The sequence below is a fragment of the Bubalus bubalis genome, chromosome 14 (genome assembly GCF_019923935.1).
Source record: "Bubalus bubalis isolate 160015118507 breed Murrah chromosome 14, NDDB_SH_1, whole genome shotgun sequence".
NCBI lineage: Eukaryota > Metazoa > Chordata > Mammalia > Artiodactyla > Bovidae > Bubalus > Bubalus bubalis.
In genome coordinates this window covers 31,136,338-31,156,177 of record NC_059170.1, presented here as the reverse complement: position 1 = coordinate 31,156,177, position 19,840 = coordinate 31,136,338, and the positions used below count along the sequence as shown (strand labels likewise).

The 19,840-nt window shown below is 41.4% G+C and overlaps 1 protein-coding gene across 1 annotated transcript in view; it reads right to left on the bottom strand.

The window, feature by feature from the left end:
- The window catches only part of TMC2 (transmembrane channel like 2), a 100,248-nt gene that overhangs the window by 25,353 nt on the left and 55,055 nt on the right, over positions 1-19,840 (bottom strand). Inside the window, exons 8-11 of the mRNA XM_006044877.4 lie at positions 15,514-15,612; positions 11,532-11,674; positions 8,873-9,020; positions 3,820-4,008 (exon numbers count right to left, since the gene is read on the bottom strand). Coding sequence (XP_006044939.2) covers positions 3,820-4,008; positions 8,873-9,020; positions 11,532-11,674; positions 15,514-15,612 — 579 coding nt within the window. The remainder of the gene's footprint in view (positions 1-3,819; positions 4,009-8,872; positions 9,021-11,531; positions 11,675-15,513; positions 15,613-19,840) is intronic.

Sequence of the window (19,840 nt, the reverse complement as noted above, 5' to 3'; positions counted from 1 at the left end):
GCCTTATGATGGGAGGAAGATTCTTTCTTTTTTGGGTCAGTAATATTTTCTGGGCTTAGCAAGGTGGTTCTTCTGCTGGTCTCACCTGGGTTCATTCATGTATTAATATCTATAGTCAGCTGATGGCTGATGTTTTCATTTATACATCTGGTGGTGGATCTGCTATCACCTAGGGTGATGAGAAAAGTGGGCCATGTGTCTCTCATCATTTAGGAGGCCAGCCTGGCATCATCCACATGATGGATATTTCAGGTTCCCAAGAAAGCAAGTTCCAAAACACAAGCACTTTTCAAGTCTGCTTGTATCATGGTGATGGAAGCAAGGTCTGATGCTGTAAAGAACAATATTGCATAGGAACATGGAATGTTAGGTCCATGAATCAAGGCAAATTGGAAGTGGTCAAACAGGAGATGGCAAGAGTGAATGTCGACATTTTAGGAATCAGTGAACTAAAATGGACTGGATGGGTGAATTTAACTGAGATGACCCTTATATCTACTACTGTGGGCAAGAATCCCTTACAAGAAATGGAGTAGCCATCAAAGTCAACAAAAGAGTCTGAAATGCAGTACTTGGATGCAATCTAAAAAATGACAGAATGATCGCTGTTCATTTCCAAGGCAAACCATTCAGTATCATGGTAATCCAAGTCTATGCCCTGACCATTAATGCTGAAGAAGCTGAAGAAGCTGAAGTTGAACGGTTCTATGAAGACATACAAGACCTTCTAGAACTAACACCCAAAAAAGATGTCCTTTCATTATAGAGGACTGGAATGCAAAAGTAGGAAGTCCAGAAACACCTGGAGTAACAGGCAAATTTGGCCTTGGAGTACAGAATTAAGCAGGGCAAAGGCTAATAGAATTTTGCCAAGAGAACACACTGGTCATAGCAAACACCCTCTTCCAACAACACAAGAGAAGACTCTACACATGGACATCACCAGATGGTCAACACCGAAACCAGACTGATTGTATTCTTTGCAGCCAAAGATGGAGAAGCTCTATACAGTCAGCAAAAAACAAGACCGGGAGCTGACTGTGGCTCAGATCATGAACTCTTTATTGCCAAATTCAGACTTAAATTGAAGAAAGTAGGGAAAACCACTAGACCATTCAGGTATGACCTAAATCAAACCCCTTATGATTATACAGTGGAAATGAGAAATAGATTTAAGGGACTAGATCTGATAGACAGAGTTCTTAATGAACTATGGATGGAGATTTGTGACATTGTACAGGAGACAGGGATCAAGACCATCCCCAAGAAAAAAAAAGCAAAAGGGCTGTCTGAGGAGGCCTTACAAACAGCTGTGAAAAGAAGAGAAGCAAAAAGCAAAAGAGAAAAGGAAAGATATATCCATTTGAATGCAGAGTTCCAAACAATAGTAAGGAGAGATAAGAAAGCCTTCCTCAGTGATCAATGCAAAGAAATAGAGGAAAACAATAGAATGGGAAAGACTAGAGATCTCTTCAAGAAAATTAGAGGTACCAAGGGAACATTTCATGCAAAGATGGGCTCGATAAAGGACAGAAATGGTATGGACCTAACAGAAGCAGAAGATATTAAGAAGAGGTGGCAAGAATACACACAAGAACTTTACAAAAAAGATCTTCATGACCCAGATAATAATGATGGTGTGATCACTCACCTAGAGCCAGACATCCTGGAATGTGAAGTCAAGTGGGCCTTAGGAAGCATCACTACGAACAAAGCTAGTGGAGGTGATGGAATTCCAGTTGAGCTATTCCAAATCCTGAAAGATGATGCTGTGAAAGTGCTGCACTCACTATGCTAGCAAATTTGGAAAACTCAGCAGTGGCCACAGGACTGGAAAAGTCAGTTTTCATTCCAATCCCAAAGAAAAGCAATGCCAAAGAATGCTCAAACTACCATACAATTGCACTCATCTCACACGCTAGTAAAGTAATACTCAAAATTCTCCAGGCCAGGCTTCAACAATACATGAACCGTGAAGTTCCAGATGTTCAAGCTGGTTTTCAAAAGGCAGAGGAACCAATCAAATTGCCCACATTTGCTGGATCATCAAAAAAGCAAGAGAGTTCCAGAAGAACATCTATTTCTGCTTTATTGACTATGCCAAAGCCTTTGACTGTGTGGATCACAATAAACTGTGGAAAATTCTGAAAGAGATGGGAATCCCAGATCACCTGACCTACCTCTTGAGAAACCTGTATGCAGGTCAGGAAGCAACAGTTAGAACTGGACATGGAACAACAGACTGGTTTCAAATAGGAAAAGGAGTACGTCAAAGGTGTATATTGTCACCCTGCTTATTTAACTTATATGTATAGTACATCATGAGAAACGCTGGGCTGGAAGAAGCACAAGCTGGAATCAGGATTGTCGGGAGAAATATCAAAAACCTCAGATATGCAAATGACACCACCCTTATAGCAGAAAGTAAGAAGAACTAAAGAGCCTCTTGATGAAAGTGAAAGAGGAGAGTGAAAAAGTTGGCCTACAGCTCAGCATTCAGAAAACTAAGATCATGGCATCTAGTCCCATCACTTCATGGCAAATAGATGGGGAAACAGTGGAAACAGTGTCAGACTTTATTTTTCTGGGCTCCAAAATCACTGCAGATGGTGACTGCAGCCATGAAATCAAAAGACGCTTACTCCTTGAAAGGAAAGTTATGACCAACCTAGACAGCATATTAAGAAGCAGAGACATTACTTTGCCAACAAAAGTCTGTCTAGTCAAGGCTATGGTTTTTCCAGTAGTCATGTATGGATGTGAGAGTTGGACTATAAAGAAAGCTGAGCGCCAAAGAATTGATGTTTTTAATTGTGGTGTTGGAGAAGACTCTTGAGAGTCCCTTGGACTGCAAGGAGATCAAACCAGTCCATCCTAAAGGAAATCAGTCCTGAATATTCATTGGAAGGAGTGATGCTGAAGCTGAAACGCCAATACTTTGGCCACTTGATGAGAAGAACTGACTCATTGGAAAAGACCCTAATGCTGGGAAATATTGAAGGCAAGAGGAGAAGGGGATGACAGAGGATGAGATGGTTGGATGGCATCACCAACTTGATGGACATGAGTTTGAGTAAACTGTGGGAGGTGGTGATGGACAGGGAGGCCTGGCATGCTGCAGTCCATGGGGTTGCAGAGTCGGTCATGACTGAGCAACTGAACTCAACTGAACTGTATCATGGTTGTTATTGTTTCACTGACTAAGGCAAGGTGTTGGGAAATGGATTTCACGTCTTCATGGGAGGGGCTATAAAATCACATTTCAAAAAAAAAAAAGTGCATATAAGGATGGGAAGAACTTGTAGCCATTTTTTCCAACTACCACAGATGTCAAATTCCTTGGATTTATAGGTTCAACATAATCACAATAAAACCTTAATATGTTATATTGTCAATCTTGATGAGAGAACTCACTCTATCAGGTATCAAGGCATACTATAGAGTCACAGTTTATCAATATGTTATTAGTGCAGGAATAAACAAATAGACCAGTGAAACAGAAAGGCAGCCCAGAATCACACCCATGCAGTACTAGACAACTGACTTATGATCTACGGCTCTGTAGAGACCCGAGGAAAGGACCATCTTTTTTAAAAATTCATGTCATGACAACTGGCTACTTAGCTGACTGACATGTTAATTGAATCCAGCTTTATCCAGCTATGAAAGCCTAATAACAGGTGACTGTTCAAGATGTTCATGTTACTTGACTTGAAAGCAATGTAATTTCACTTTTTAAAATAAGTCCCACAGTCCAGATGAATGGCATAGGAACAGGGTAATTTCAGGATATTCACTTCAGCAGGTATATCATCTTACCTCATTTCTTTCATACCAGCTGACATTCTGCATTTTGGAAAATTCCTGGGATCGCTTCACCACAAAGTAAATGAGGTACCCACTTCCACACAAGCAGCAGATGATGAGAAAGTTGGCCAGGACACGGAGAAATCTTGTCAGATGGACGTTTTCTTCTTTGTTACTCTCTTGTTCATCCACTATTGACTCCTGGATGGTGAAAATGAAATGTGAATTATAACAAGGAATTGTCGTTCGGTTCCTGAGATGACTACTTTTTATATTTTCAGAAATTAAATAATTGGGGTGGTAGAGAGCATTGCTGTCTTGTGGGAGTTAGTTCTTTAAGAAAATATACTTTGAATAGGTGAGGGAGATTAAGAGGCACAAACTTCCACGTGCAAAATAAGTGAGTCATGAGTATGAAATGTACAAATGTACAAAATGTACAAATATCTTTGGTGACATATTATGACTAGACTTACCACTGTGACCGTTTTGAATTGTATAGAAATATTGAATCACTATGCTGTACAACAAGAAGTAACACTGAATTGTAGGTCAGTTATATTTTAAACAAACAAACAAACTTATAGAAAAAGAGATCAGATTTGTGGTTACCAGAGGTAGGGGTTGGAGGCAGAGGGAGAACTGGATGAAGGTAGTCAAAAGATACAAACTTCTAGTTATAAGATAAAGAAGTCCCAAAGTACAACATGGTGAACCTAATTAACACTACTGTGTATTATATATGAAAGTTGTTAAGAGAGTAAATCCTAAGTTCTCATTACAAGGAAAATCTTTTTCTTTAACTTTGTATCTATATGAGATGATGGATGTTCACTAAACTTATTGTGTTAATCATTTCATGATGTAAGTCAAAGCATTATGCTGTACAACTTAAACTTATATGGTGCTCTCTTTCAATTGTATTTCAATAGAACTGGAAGGAAAAAAAGGAATCTTAAAAAATTACATTTTTTGTTGTTACTGCTATTTCGGTACATGTAATGACAAAAGCTTAGATTTATTGGAAACTTACTGTATGTCAGCTGCAGTGCTAAATGCTTTCCATGCATTATTCTTCTTAGTCCCAACAGCAAACCAATAGTAGTTACCGTTATTACCCACATTATAGATACTAATGCCCAGAGAGATTTTTCTAAGCCATTGGGATTGTTTTAAATCTACATCATCAAATAGATTAAAATTGAATCTTAAAATGTCGAGTCTTCTAAGCCAGGGGCTGGCTTTTTCTATAAAAAAGTTCTGGCCAAACTTTTTTCTATAAAAAAATCAGAAAGTGAATAGTTTTGGTTTTGCAGGCCACATGGTGTCTTTCGTAACTACTTAACTGTGTCGCTGTAGCATGAAAGCAACTATAGACAATATATAATAAATGGACATGACTTTATTTCAATAAAATGTTATTTATAAAAATAGACAGCAGGCTGGATTTGCACCCAGGGCTATAGTTTGTTGATCCCTGTTCTAATCCATGGGCATGGTATAGTTCTCCATTTATTTAGAGTCTATTAATTCCTTTCAGCAATGTTTTATACTTTTTTGGTGTAGGCAGCTTTGCACACTTCTTTTGGTGTGTGAAATCCATTCCTTGGAATTTTTTATACTTTATGTCATTTTATTGTACTTGGTGTCATTTTATTATAAATGGAATGAAATTGCTTTCTAATTGTTTGCTGCTAGTGTATACAAATACAATAGATTTTTTATTATTAAACTCATACCCTGCATTAGTACGTTTTTTATAGTATGTGAAATTAGAATGTGGCACAATTATTATGTGGCAGAATAAGGGTGGAAAACGAGGTCCCCTGGACACAAAAGTCCTGGAAGGAGATCTTTCTTTACTTTTTCAAAGTTATATATGATCTACAATGTTGTATTAATTACAACTGCACACCAAAGTGATTCAGTTAAATATGTATACATTCCTTTTTAGAAAAACATTCTTTCCAATATTGTTTATCACAGGAAATTGAATATAGTTCTCTAGGCTATACAGTAGGACCTTGTTGTTTATCTATTCCATATATAAAAGCTTACATCTGCTAAACCTGAACTCCTACTCTACCCCCTCCCTTAGCCCCCTCCCCCTTGGAACCACAAGTCTGTTCTCCACGTCTGTGAGTCTGTTTCTGTTTCATAGGTAGGTTCATTTGTGTCATATGTTAGACTCCACATATAAGAGATCTCATATGGTATTTTTCTCTTTCTGACTTGACTTAGCATGATAATCTCTGGTTGCATCCATGTTGCTGCAAATGGCATTATTTCATTCTTTTTTATGACCAAGTAGTATGTGTATATATTACATCTTCTTTATCCATTCACCTATAGTTGGACAGTCAGATGTTTCCATATATTGGCTAATGTGAATAGTGCTTCTATGAACACAGTAGTGCATGTATCTTTTTGAATTACAGTTTTGTCTGGCTATATGGCCAGGAGTGGGATGCTGGATCATATCGTAATTCTACTTTTAGTTTTCTGAGGAACATCTATACTGTTTTCAATAGTGGCTATACCAACTTACATCCCCACCAACAGTGAAGGAGGGTTCCCTTTTCTCCATACCCTCTCCAGCATTTGTTATTTGTAGATTTTTTCATGATGGCCACTCTAACTGGTGTGAGGTGACACCTCATTGTAGTTTTGATTTGCATTTCCCTATTAATTAGCAATGTTGAACATCTTTTCATGTGCCTGCTGGCCATCTGTATGTCTTCTTTGAAACCATTCAGAGTTCTTGATAGTCCAATGCTTCCCCTGTCTGATCAGTCAGACTTTGTTACTCCAGGACCTTACAGGGGTCAGATCTACACCACAGCAGTGCTTGATGGTCTTGTCTTCTTCCCTCTCCTCTCTCTTGGCCCTTCTGGGAGGAGAATGGGCTGCTGCCCACTGATACCAGTTGTTGCTTGCAGAAGGCAGGTAAACCCACCAGGGACAGGGCTTGAGTCATGAACCCCAGAGTCCTCTAGGTTTGGTGGTTGTTGGAGCAGGGAGCTGGCTCAGTTCTCCCGTCCACAGCAATGGGGAGCCTGTGATGGAGCATCTAAGGGCAGGGTAGGGGTCAACAGGGTTTTTGACCCTTCCTCCAGGACTACTAGAGAGAGGCCAAGCAGGTCAATGCCTATGAAGCACTTTGAACATCTAGGAAGGAGAAGGCTTCTCCTCTGAATAATATATAACAGGGCACATGTTGTGAGCACTGTGTACATTAATGTATTTTAACTGCCTGATGAGTTAGTTGAAGCTGAACCTGAACACAATAACTGTTAGTTGATTGAAAAATCTCCTTCCTTCTCTTAAGGCAATAAAAATAACAAAACAAATAAATGGGGCCTAATCAAACTTATAAGCTTTTGCACAGCAAAGGAAACCATAAAAAAAAAAAGACAACCTACAGAATGGGAGAAAATAACAAATTTTGGAGAGGGTGTGGAGAAAAGGGAAGCCTCCTACACTGTTGGTGGGAATGTAAGTGGTTGCAGCCACTATATGCATGCACGCTAAGTTACTTCAGTCGTGCCTGACTCTTTGTGACTCTATGGACTGTAGCCCTCCAGGCTCCTCTGTGCAAGGGATTCTGCAGGCAAGAATACTGGAGTGGGTTGCCATGTCCTCCTCCAGGGGCTCTTCCTGACCCTGGGATCAAACCCACATCTCTTATGTCTCCTGCATTGGCTACCTGGGAGCTGTCACTATGGAGAACAGTAAAACTAAAAGTAGAACTACCACATGATCCAGCAATCCCACTCTTGGGCATATATTTGGAAAACATGAAAACTCTAATTAAAAAAGATATAAGCATCCCAATGTTCAAAGCAGCACTATTTACAATAGCGAAGACAAGGAAGCAACCTAAGAGTCCATTCACAGATGAATGAATAAAGAAGATGTGGTACATATGAAAAATTATATATTAAAAAGGATGAAAATTTAAAAAGCCATAAAAAAGAATGAAATAGTGCCATTTGCAGCAACATGGATGGATCCAGAGATTATCATAGAAAGTGAAGTAAATCAGAGACAGACAAATGTCATGATACTGTTTATATGTGGAGTCTAAAAAATGATAAAAATGAACTTTTTTTTCCTCAAAACAGAAACAGACGCACAGACTTAGAAAACAAACTTATGTTTACTAAAGGAGATAGCAGGGGGATAAATTAGGAGTTTGGGACTAGTAGATGCAAACTACTGTTATATATAAAATAGATAAACAGCAAGGTCCTACTGTATAGCATAGGGAATCGTATTCAATTTCTTATAATAACCTATAATGGAAAAGAATATGAAAATGAATATATATGTATAATTGAATCACTTTTCTGTACAACAGAAACTAACGCAACGTTGTAAATCAAATATACTTCAATTAAAAGTAAAGGACCCTGAGTGGTATACACGGTCATGGAGGGAAAAACTGAGATGTGCAGTGCTTCCCCCTTCATTCCAACTGCTTACCCTCAGGCTTGTTTTTGTTCTTTATTCTGTAGGCCACCTCACATCTCTCTTGTGAGCAAATTAATAAGATAATTAAGTGTGGAATTATACATTTAACTGATTCCTTTATTCCCACACCCCCAAACCAGGGTTCTCAACTCTCTGTGGGTGTTCTAATTGCCTGGGGAAGTTTTTAAAAAAACCAGTGCCAGGACCCCACCTTAGACCCATTATATGAGAATCTCTGGGGGTGGGGCCCAGAAGATTTTTTAAAGCACCTCAGATCATGCAAATCTGTGTAAAAGTTGAGAACAGCTGCCCCAAGTGAGTCCTTTCACTTCCTCCTGCAGAAAGCAGTTCTGAGAGGAAAGAAGCAGGGCCCAGTATCCATGATTCTCAACCGTATTAAGAAACAGATGGTGAGTATCACCCATGAGCATTCTTTCTTGAAGGCTTGAGAGCTAGGCTCCCACTTCAGGGAAAGCTCTTACCACAAACTAAATGGGGATCTTGTTTCCCATGCCCCGGCTGGGAGAACTCTCCCAGTGACCGGAGGGACTCCGAGTTCCCCAGGAAGTGGGAACGGCCCTGAGGTGACTACCTTGAAGCTGGTGGTGATGGAGGCATATTTGTTGTCAGCAGTCTCTGAATTCCCAATCAGGTAGTCCCAGCTGGTGAACATCTTGAAGCTGAATGTGAAGTTATCACTCTCCCCCTCGCTCGTGCTGCCCTGGTTGTTGCTGGCCATCCTGCAGGGCACAGACCGCTGTCGTTAGGTCTGCTCCGTGTCTGCTGTGTCAGCCCAGTCTTGGGCACAGGTGGCAGATATCCAGTGAAGGAAAAGAGCTAAGACAGATTTGAGTCAGGCTACTGACAGCCAGAGCACCTTCCCCTCAAAGTCAGAGTGCCCTGTGAGCATACACGGAGTCAGTTGGATAACAAGAATCCAGCATGGGTATAGGACACATAACCATGTTTTCTACCCTGACGTCTAAATTTTTGTGACTTCACTCACTTGCCAATGTTTTAGAACTCTTCTCACAGAGAACATCCCTTCCTTTTTTAAAATTTATTTCCATTACTTCTTTGCACATGTATTTTTTTATTTTTAAACTTTTCTGTTGGGGTATTTTATTGGGTTAGGAAGATCCCCTGGAGAAGGGAAAGGGTACCCACTCCAGTAGTCTGGCCTGGAGAATTCCATGGACTGTATAGAGCCTTTGTGACATGGAATCACAAACAGTTGGACACAACTGGGCAAATTTCACTTTCGCTTTCATTGGGGTATAGCCAATTAAAAATATTGTGATAGTTTCAGGTGAACAGCAAAGGGACTCAGCTATATATAAACATATACATGTATCCCTTCTCCCTTGAACTCTCCTCCCATCCAGGCTGCCATATAACAGTGAGCAGAGTTCTCAGTTGTTCCTTGTTGGTTATTCATTTTAAATATAGCAGTGTGTAGATGTCTATCTCCCTAACTATCCCTTCCCCTCATCCTTCCCCCTAGCAACCATAAATTCAAGAACATCCCCTTCTAATTCATCTATTTTCTTGGATAAAAATTATATTTTTCTGATATAAAATTCAATAAGCCCTGAGGCAGTTGGTATTACAGCCAGATCATGCACACATCCTTTTTTTAAGCAAGCTTGGAGGAAAGTACCTTGGAGCTGCTTTAATAGCCCCCTATTTCAACCTCCCTGTCCTCATTCTCTTTTTGTGCTTCCTGGAAATCCACCCTGGGAGAACCACGGAATCCCAGGCAGGGGTTCCATCATATGCAATGGGGGGTTTGCTTCTCTCTGACTCTGTCTGACATGTTGGCTTTTGGGATTTGCTGTTTCAGGGGCCTGGTTGCCTTAGTTAGCTTTTTGGTTCAACAGGGAAACATTCCATATCCTTACACTTTGCTGGGAAAAATGTAACAATGTCAGCGCTAAGAATAAAACCAACCCTGTCTCGCCTGCCCCCTTGTTTTTTTTCCTTTTGCTTGATACAGCTGGGTAGCCACATGTCATGTAGTGGTCACTGTCTCATGGCAGACAGGCTCTCATGAACAGCAGCATTTTCCTCCGAGTGGACGAGATAGAAAACCCAGCTGTGCCCATCCATCGCCTTGCGGGGGTCCTGGCCGGGCTTCAAGGGCTCTCCGCTTCTACTGCATACACAGCTGCTCTGCTCTTCCAGGATAAGTGACCTCCGGTGGCCCTGCTGAAGGGGGGGCCTGGTGGTCAGGTCTGTGCACAGACTGTGCCCCCATCTTGCACAGCCTGTGTGGACTGGGATCCCCTGACTTAGAAGAAGGCAATCCGGAGGGGTAAGCCAAGTTTTTTTCTTCAGAGAATATGAATTAGGACGCACAAATGTATTAAAGCGCCATTTCTGACCACAGAGAAAAGCAGAGTTGGGGTCGGAGAGGACACCAAGGTTAGCCACTGCCACATACGCTGGTTTAGCCTCATTGTTGTATCTTCGTAAGTGCCGCCTCAGCTCTCACGTGAGCTTACAGCAGAGGGTTTTTCTGAGGAAGCCAGGCTCTGAGGAAAACAGAAACAGGCCTCGAAAACTTCTCCAGCATTTCCTTACCAGGTACCATGTTCCTCTTCAAGCCATACTGTTTTATTTTTTTTAAGATTTTAATCATTTGTATGTGTTTATTTATGGCTGTCCCGAGTCTTCCTCACTCTGTGGGCCTTCTCTGGTTGTAGACAGCAGGGCCTACTCTTTGCTGCGATTGCAGTGGTTTCTCTTGTTGCAGAGCATGGGGTCTGGGCATGCGGGCTTCAGTAGTTGTGGCTTCCAGGGCCTAGAGTGCAGGTTCAATAGTTGTGGCGCACGGCTTAGCTGCTCCATGTCTGGTAGGATCTTCCTGGATCAGAGATTGAATCTGTGCTTCCTGCACTGGCAGGCAGATTTTTTACCATGTAGGCACTAGGGAAGCCCTACATTGGCTTTTTGACCGTTTTGGGGGCCCAGTAGGATATTCACTGCCTCAGGGCCTTTGCACATGCTCTTGCTTTGTCTAAAGTGCTGTGCCAGCTTCTTCTAAAGGAGTGTCTATCCCATTTTCCAGAACGTCCCACATTAAGCTGTATACATCTTTCATGCCTCATATGACAATCTGCATTTGCTTTATTTATTTCCTTGTTTTCTCTCTAAATCCTTGAGAAGACGGTAAGTAGGCACAGTGTGACCATAGGAGTGGGCTGTTTGTGGGAAGATTAAATGCCTGTAAATGAGATAATCATACTTACGATCTAATGACGATCATCAGACTGTAGCTGAACACGCTGACCCCCACCATGAAGTAAGCCATGGGCAACCTGTACCTCAGCCACCCGATGGTCCTCTGGTTGTTGTAGTAGCCATAGAAGAGAGCAGAATACTTCATGTAGCCCTGGGCGTCAGCAAAGCAAATGATCTGGGTTAGTGAGCTTAGAGTGACAGTCATCAGACCCTCCTGTCCGACCTGGGGTTTCTTTTTCAGAGGTATGATGGGAGCTGGAAGGGAGGAAGGAAGGGCTCTGGACATTCTTCTTCTTCCCTTCACTCCCCTGGTTTGCTCCAGAGTCTGTGCAGGTCTCCATTCTCCCCTCTTTCCTTTCCCCTTCTATTTCTCCATTACACTGAGTACAGAGGACACGGAGATACAGAAGGGGGAGGAGATTATGGTTAACATTTGGGATGAATGAGGGATGAGGGATGTTTGTGTGTGTGTGTCTGTGTGTTCCTGCACACACCACTCCAAGCTCCCCTCCGCTCTGCCTCCTGTACCCAGGGTCTTAATTTAACACTCTGGAACTAGATGGAAATCCATGAACTTTCTCAGTGTCTCAAAACTTCTAAAGAAAACTGTGTGATAAAGCTCACAATCTAACCTGAGTTTTAATTTCAGTTTGGTTCTGGGTATAATTTACTTTCCTGGAGGAGGGCATGGCAACCCACTCCAGTATTCTTGCCTGGAGAATCCCCATGGACAAAGGAGCCTGGTGGGCTACAGTCCATGGGGTCGCCAAGAGTCAGGCATGACTGAGAGACTAAGCACAAAAGCACAAGCACATAATTGACTTTAAGTGTAATTTTTAGGTGTATTTAGGTATAATATTAACCTAGAATTTTAGCACTTCTTTTGTATCTTTGCTGAACATAAGACATGGGATTATTCTGGCTCCACACAGATGTGTAGTTGGAGAGAGGAGCCAAATTTTAATAGTATTTTTCATATACTTGTGACTATTTCTTCTTTGATATTTTACCACAACCCCATAACTAGTTCTTAAAAGTTAGCTATCATGTGGAATATGAATCATATAATGAACTTTTTATACCTTAAGATCCATTGCTCTCCCTCAAGTACTAAGTAATTGAAAAGGGAAAAATACTCACTTTACAGTAGAGAACTCTGGCAGATACCACTTTAACCAAGAGCTCAACATAATGTAACTGTGATTTGACACCCTGAGAAAGTCACATTACCTTTGTGGTATCCTTCCCAATGATGCATAACCTTAATACAATCATGAGAAAACATCAGACAAACCCAAATTCAGGGGCATTTTCCAAAAACAACTGATCAGCTATTCAAATGTGTCAAGGTCACTGAAAGATGGAGAATAGTCACAGGTTGGAGGAGAGTAAAGAGACTTGACAAATCAATGTGAGATTTTGAATTGGGTCCTGGGACAGAAAAAGAACATTAGTGGAAAAATGGGTGAAATCCAAATAAATACAGTATTTCAGTTAATAATACTGGATGAAGATTAATTTCTTAGTTTTGATGATTGTTCTATGGATATCATAGTGAATGGGTGAGCGGTATATGGGAACTCTCTGTAATATTTATGCAACTCTTCTATAAGTTTAAAGTTATCTCAAAATATAAAGTTTAAAAAATCAATTGCTCTATCTTTTACTATCAAGATGTGGGATCTTTCACTCACACATCATTTTGTATTGGTCATCTGGAAAGTTCACTGAGTTATGAACATACACCAAATGTCAACACATTTCTTATACAAGCAATGTATAAGAAAATTTCTCTTGTGTTTTAGCTTTGGCTGTGCCTCATGGCATGTGGGATCTTTAGTTTCCTGACCAGGGATTGAACCTGTGCCCCTGAAGTGGAAGCAGAGTCTTAACCATTGGACTCCACAAAATCACATTGTTAACATCTCCATTGATCTCATCAGAAAAGTATTTAACTACTGAGAAACTGCCATTGTCATGGTGATGGATGTATGTTTTCCAAAATTTCTATTTTTACTTGAAATATAAAAATTTATCCTTGGCAACAACAACAATACAATGTAGGATTATTGCTGAAAAAATTGTTGGTTTGGGGCGGATAGGACATTTCAACAAGGGTTCTTGGGTGAAATAAAGAATAAAGAAGGATTTTCCTGATGGTCTAGTTGTTAAGAATCCTCCTGCCAATGCAGGGGATGTGGATTAGATCTCTGGTCTGGGAAGATTCCACGTGCCATGGGGCAACTAAGTCTGAACCTATGTGCCTGGAGCTTGTGCTCTGCAACAAGAGAGTGAAAGCTGCTCAGTCATGTCCAACTCTTTGCAACTCCATGGACTAATACAGTCCCTGGAATTCTCCAGGCCAGAACACTTTCTCTTCTCCAGGGGATCTTCCCAACCCAGGGATTGAACCCAAATCTCCCTCGTTGCAGGTGGATTCTTTACCAGCTGAGCCACCAGGAAAGCCCAAGAATACTGGAGTGGGTAGCCTATCCCTTCTCCAGCAGATCTTTATGACACAGGAATCAGACCGGGGTCTCCTGCATTGCAGGCGGATTCTTTACCAACTGAGCTAACAAGGGAAGCCACCGCAAATAAGAAGCTTGTGCATCAGAATTAGAAAGTAGTCCCCATTTGCTGCAACTAGAGAAAGCCTGCACACAACAAGGAAGACCCAGAGTAGCTAAAAATAAATAAATGAATAAATAAATATCTTTAAAGAAAGAATAAAGGAAATTCTCGGTAGCAGCATATAGTAGCGGCGGTGGCATGTGCACGCTCAGTTGCTAAAGTCGTGTCTGACTCTTGTGACCCCATGGAGTGTAGCCCGCCAGGCTCCTCTGTTCATGGGATTTCCCAGGCAAGAATACTGGAGTGGGTTGCTATTTCCTTCTCCAGAGGATCTTCCTGACCCAGGGATCAAACCCGGGTCTCCTGCATTGCAGGTGGATTCTTTACTGCTGAGCCACCAGGGAAACCCACATATAGTAGCAATAGTATGCAATTCTTAGTGGTATAGTAATTATTTGAAACACTCCTTTCCAAATAACTTGAAAAAAATACTCCAACTCACTTTCACACTTTTCTGAGGGAGGGATGGGCACAGGACCCTGAGCAAAGGCACGGGGCACTGGACTTCCCCCCAAGTTGATAATATTGCGACACAAAATATGAGGTTGTAGACAGACTGGGACTGGCAAGATAGAGGGCAACTGGGTCATGAACAATTCTTTTGTAAACCCAATTCAGAACACTCGGTTTTATTCCAACTGGGAATGGGAATGAATGAATATCGACCATGGGGAGTCACAGGGTCACGTTTGTATTTTAGAAAGGTCCCTGGCAGCAGAGGGAATGGAGATGTGAGGAGCCAAGAAAAGGCTGGGAGCACAGGCAGAAGATTCTGACAGTGATCTTGGTACAGTGTTATTCAGAGCAGAGGTCCAAGGGAAAGAGAAAAGGAGACTAAGAAATATTTAGTAGACAGGCTCAGATTTAGTGATTTGTTGGATGTGAGGGGTGGTAGTGATGACAGAAAAATGTGGGATGACTTTCAGGTTTCAGACTTGAATGACTGGATGACTGGTGGTTCCCATAAAAGAGATGAGAAAAGATGATGTGAGTTTGGTTGGATAGCTGTTGAATTTGAGAAGCAAATTTGATACTTAGTTGAAGATGTCAAGTGAAGCTTGGGGAAAGGTTGGACTGGCAATAGCCCTGGGGTCTTACTGGGTTATAATGAGATAAAACCATCCTGCAAGATTGCCTTACATAGATCTGGCAGAATGGGGGGAGCAGTGACCTCATGGGGAACTTGTGTGCATCAGGATGTGTGATGGAAAGACCCATGAAAGGGACCTAGGTGGACATGGTTGGCTAGCTTATTCTGCACAGTGCTGAGATCCCACTGGTTGAAGCACTGGCTTTCCAATAATTAAACATTTCAACACTTATCCACATTCACAACATTGTGCACATTGGCAATGGTACCTCAAAATCCCAAAGAACAGAAAAATCCATGGCTTTTTCTTCCTCAGCCCGAGGCACCGTCTTTCTGGGAATACTTCCATAGGGCATGCCCATTAGCACCTTGTGTTGGGACAGAATGACACAATTACATGTGGAGGAGATACAAACACACAGAAATGTGCATGTAGTGGGTTAAATTCCTTCTCAGAGCAGGAACACTCATTAAAAAAAAATAACATTAATCACTTTCCTGATTTAAAACAGTATATACTCATTGTAGAAAATGTGAAAAAGTAAAGAAGAGTGTTTAAAAAATTACCTATCACTTTCATGTCTTAAAGATGATTGATAGATATTCATATATTTTCTTTCAAAGTTTCTGAGTTTTATGTATGTTTTAGCTTGGCTATTTAGCTTACTATTATTTTATGACCAGTTCCTTATGGCATATAGTATTTTTCAAAATAAAATGACTTCAAAATACCTAATCACATGTATGTACCCCAAACCTATTTTAAAAATCCCGTATTGTTGGATTAATTAGAGTATTTCAAGTTCTTTGTTGTTGTTGTTCAGTCACTAAGTCGTGTCCCACTCTTTGAGATCCTATGGACTGGAGTGTGCCAGGAAACTGTCCTTCACTATCTCCTGGACTTTGCTCAAACTCATGTCCACTGAGTCAGTGATGCCATCCAACCATCTCATCCTCTGTCACCACCTTCTCCTCCTGCCCTCAATCTTTCCCAGCATCAAGGTCTTTTCCAATGAGTCAGATCTTTGCATCAGGGGGCCAAAGTATTGGAGTTTCAGCTTCAGCAACAGTCCTTTCAATGAGTATTCAGCGCTGATTTCCTTTAGGATTGAATGGTTTGATCTCGTGGCAGTCCAAGGGACTCTCAAGAGTCTTCTCCAGCACCACAATTCAAAAGCATCAATTCTTCAGCACTCAGCTTTCTTTATGGTCCAACTCTCACATCTGTACGTGACTACTGGAAAAATTACAGCTTTCACTATATGGACCTGGTGGTATCATTTTGTTGGCAAAATGATATCTCTGCTTTTTAATTTGCTGTCTGGGTGTACATAATTCTGTTATCTATATAGATATATACATGTATATATGCCTTGATTCACATTGCTATTTATTAAAAAATCAGAATTATATTAAATTTACATACTGATTTAGAAAGGATTGATCTTTTTTAAATGATATTAAATCTTATCTTCCACGAATGTGCCTCCTGTTTATTTGGTGATATTTTTGTCCTGCCTTGCTTTATAATATTCCCATAGAAATCTACTTTGTTAAATTTATTGCTAGTTATTTTATAGATTTATTACTATTTTGGGTATGAACATTTTAAATTTAATTTCAAACTTGATACTGAGAATGTAGAAAATATCACTGATGTTTGTTTATTTAAAATGACTCTCAGTTCAATTCAGTTGCTCAGTTGTGTCCAACTCTTTGCAACCCCATGGACTGCAGCACGCCAGGCTTCCCCGTCCATCACCAACTCCTGAAGCTTGCTCAAACCCATGTCCATCGATTTGGTGATGCCATCCAGCCATCTCATCGTCTGTCGTCCCCTCTCCTCCTGCCCTCAATCTTTCTCAGCATCAGGGTCTTTTCCAGTAAGTCAGTTCTTCACATCAGGTGGCCAAAGTATTGGAGGTTCAGCTTCAGCATCAGTTCTTACAATGAATATTCAAGAGTGATTTCCTTTGAGATTGCCTGGTTTGATCTCCTTGCAGTCCAAGGGACTCTCAAGAATCTTCTCCAACCCCACAGTTCAAAAGCATTGATTCTTCTGCGCTCAGCCTTCTTTATAGTCCAGATCTTCTCCTGAGAGAACTCCAAAATTACAACTTGCTGCTGAATAACTGTTGACAGGAGAATGTTCAGTTCAGTTCAGTCACTCGGTCGTGTCTGACTTTTTGTGACCCCATGAACCGCAGTACACCAGGCCTCCCTGTCCATCACCAACTCCCAAAGTCTACCCAAACCCATGTCCATTGTGTTGGTGGTGCCATCCAGCCATCTCATCCTCTGTTATCCTCTCTCCTCCTGCCCTCAATCTTTCCCAGCATCAAGGTCTTTCCAAATGAGTCAGCTCTCCACATCAGGTGGCCAAAGTATTGGAGTTTCAGCTTCAACATCAGGCCCTCCAATGAACACCCAGGACTGATCTCCTTTAGAATGGACTGGTTGGATCTCCTTGGAGTCCAAGGAACTCTCAAGAGTCTTCTCCAACACCACAGTTCAAAAGCATCAATTCTTCTGTGCTCAGCCTTCTTTATAGTCCAACTCTCACATCCATACATGACTACTGGAAAAACCATAGCATTGACTAGACGGACCTTTGTTGGCAAAGTAATGTCTCTGCTTTTTAATATGCTGTCTAGTTTGGTCATAACTTTCCTTTCAAGGAGCAAGCATCTTTTAATTCCATGGCTGCAATCACCATCTGCAGTGATTTCAGAGCCCAGAAAAATAAAGTCTGACACTGTTTCCACTGTTTCCCTATCTATTTGCCATGAAGTGATAGGCCCGGATGTCATGATCTTAGTTTTCTGAACGTTGAGCTTTAAGCCAACTTTTTCATTCTCCTCTTTCACTTTCATCAAGAGGCTCTTTAGTTCTTCTTCACTTTCTGCCATAAGGGTGGTGTCATTTTCATATCTGAGGTTATTGATATTTCTCCCGGCAATCTTGATTCCAGCTTGTGTTTCTTTCAGTCCAGCGTTTCTCATGATGTACTCTGCATAGAAGTTAAATAAGCAGGATGACAATATACAGCCTTGACGTACTCCTTCTCCTATTTGGACCCAGTCTGTTGTTCCATGTCCAGTTCTAATTGTTGCTTCCTTATCTGTATACAGGTTTCTCAAGAGGCAGGTCAGGTGGTCTGGTATTCCCATCTCTTTCAGAATTTTCCACAGTTTATTGTGATCTACACAGTCAAAGGCTTTGGCATAGTCAATAAAGCAGAAATAGATGTTTTTCTGGAACTCTCTTGCTTTTTTGATGATCTAGAAGATGTTAGCAATTTGATCTCTGGTTCCTCTGCCTTTTCTAAAACCAGCTTGAACATCTGGAAGTTCACGGTTCACATATTGCTGAAGCCTGGCTTGGACAATGTTGGATCCCACCAAAAAAAAATACCCCACGTCCAAGGGTAAAGGAGAAGCCCCAGCAAGATGGTAGGAGGGGCAAAATCGCATTTAGAATCAAACCCCATAGCCATCAGAGATGCTCGGAGGGCTCAAACAAAACCGTGTGCACACCAGGAGACCCTATAGAGACTGAGCCAGACCTGCCTTTGAGTGTTTTAATGTCTCCTGTGGAGGTATGGGTCAGCAGTGGCCTGCCTCAGAGGCAGGGGCTCTGGGTACAGCAGACCTGGGTATGGCATAAGCCCTCTTGGAGGAGGTTGCCATTAACCCCACCATAGAGGTGCCAGAACATACAAAAGACTGGGGAAACAGACTCTTGGAGGGCACAAACAAAACCTTGTATGCACCAGGACCCAGGAGAAAGGAGCAGTGACCGCACAAGAGACTGAACCAGACTTGCCAGTGAGTGTCCAGGAGTTTCCAGCAGAGGTGTGGGTCGGCAGTGGCCTGCTACAGCGTCAGGGGCGCTGAGTGTAGCAGTGCCTGCACAGGACCTTTTGAAGGAGGTCGCCATTATCTTCATTACCTCCATACCTTCATTACCTTCATCACCATAGTTTGGCCTCAGGTCAAACAACAGGGAGGGAACACAGCTCCGCCCATCAACAAAAAGTTGGATTAAAGTTTTACTGAGCATAGCCCCGCCCATCAGAACAAGACCCAGTTTCCCCCACAGTTAGTCTCTCCCATCAGGAAGCTTCCATAAGCCTCTTATCCCTATCCATCAGAGGGCAGACAGAATGAAAACCACAATCACAGAAAACTAACCAAACTGTTCACATGAACCACAGCCTTGTCTGACTCAATTAAACTATGAGCCATGCCAAGTAGGGCTACTCAAGATGGACGGGTCATGGGGGAGAGTTCTGACGTGGTCCACTGGAGAAAGAAATGACAAGCCACTTCAGTATTCTTGCCTTGAGAACCCCATGAACAGTATGAAAAAGCAAAACTGATTCTAGTCATCTCCATATATTTTTTTATTAATTCAAGAAACTTTTGATGCACTTATTGGTACTTTGGGGGTATATGATAATATCATCTGCAAATTAAAAGAATTTTGTACTTTTTACATAAAATGTATAAGTTTATTTTTCTTTACTTATTGCATTAGGTAGAAATTTGAAAATAAAGTTGAAAAGTGCTGGGATGGGCATTCCATATTGTGCTT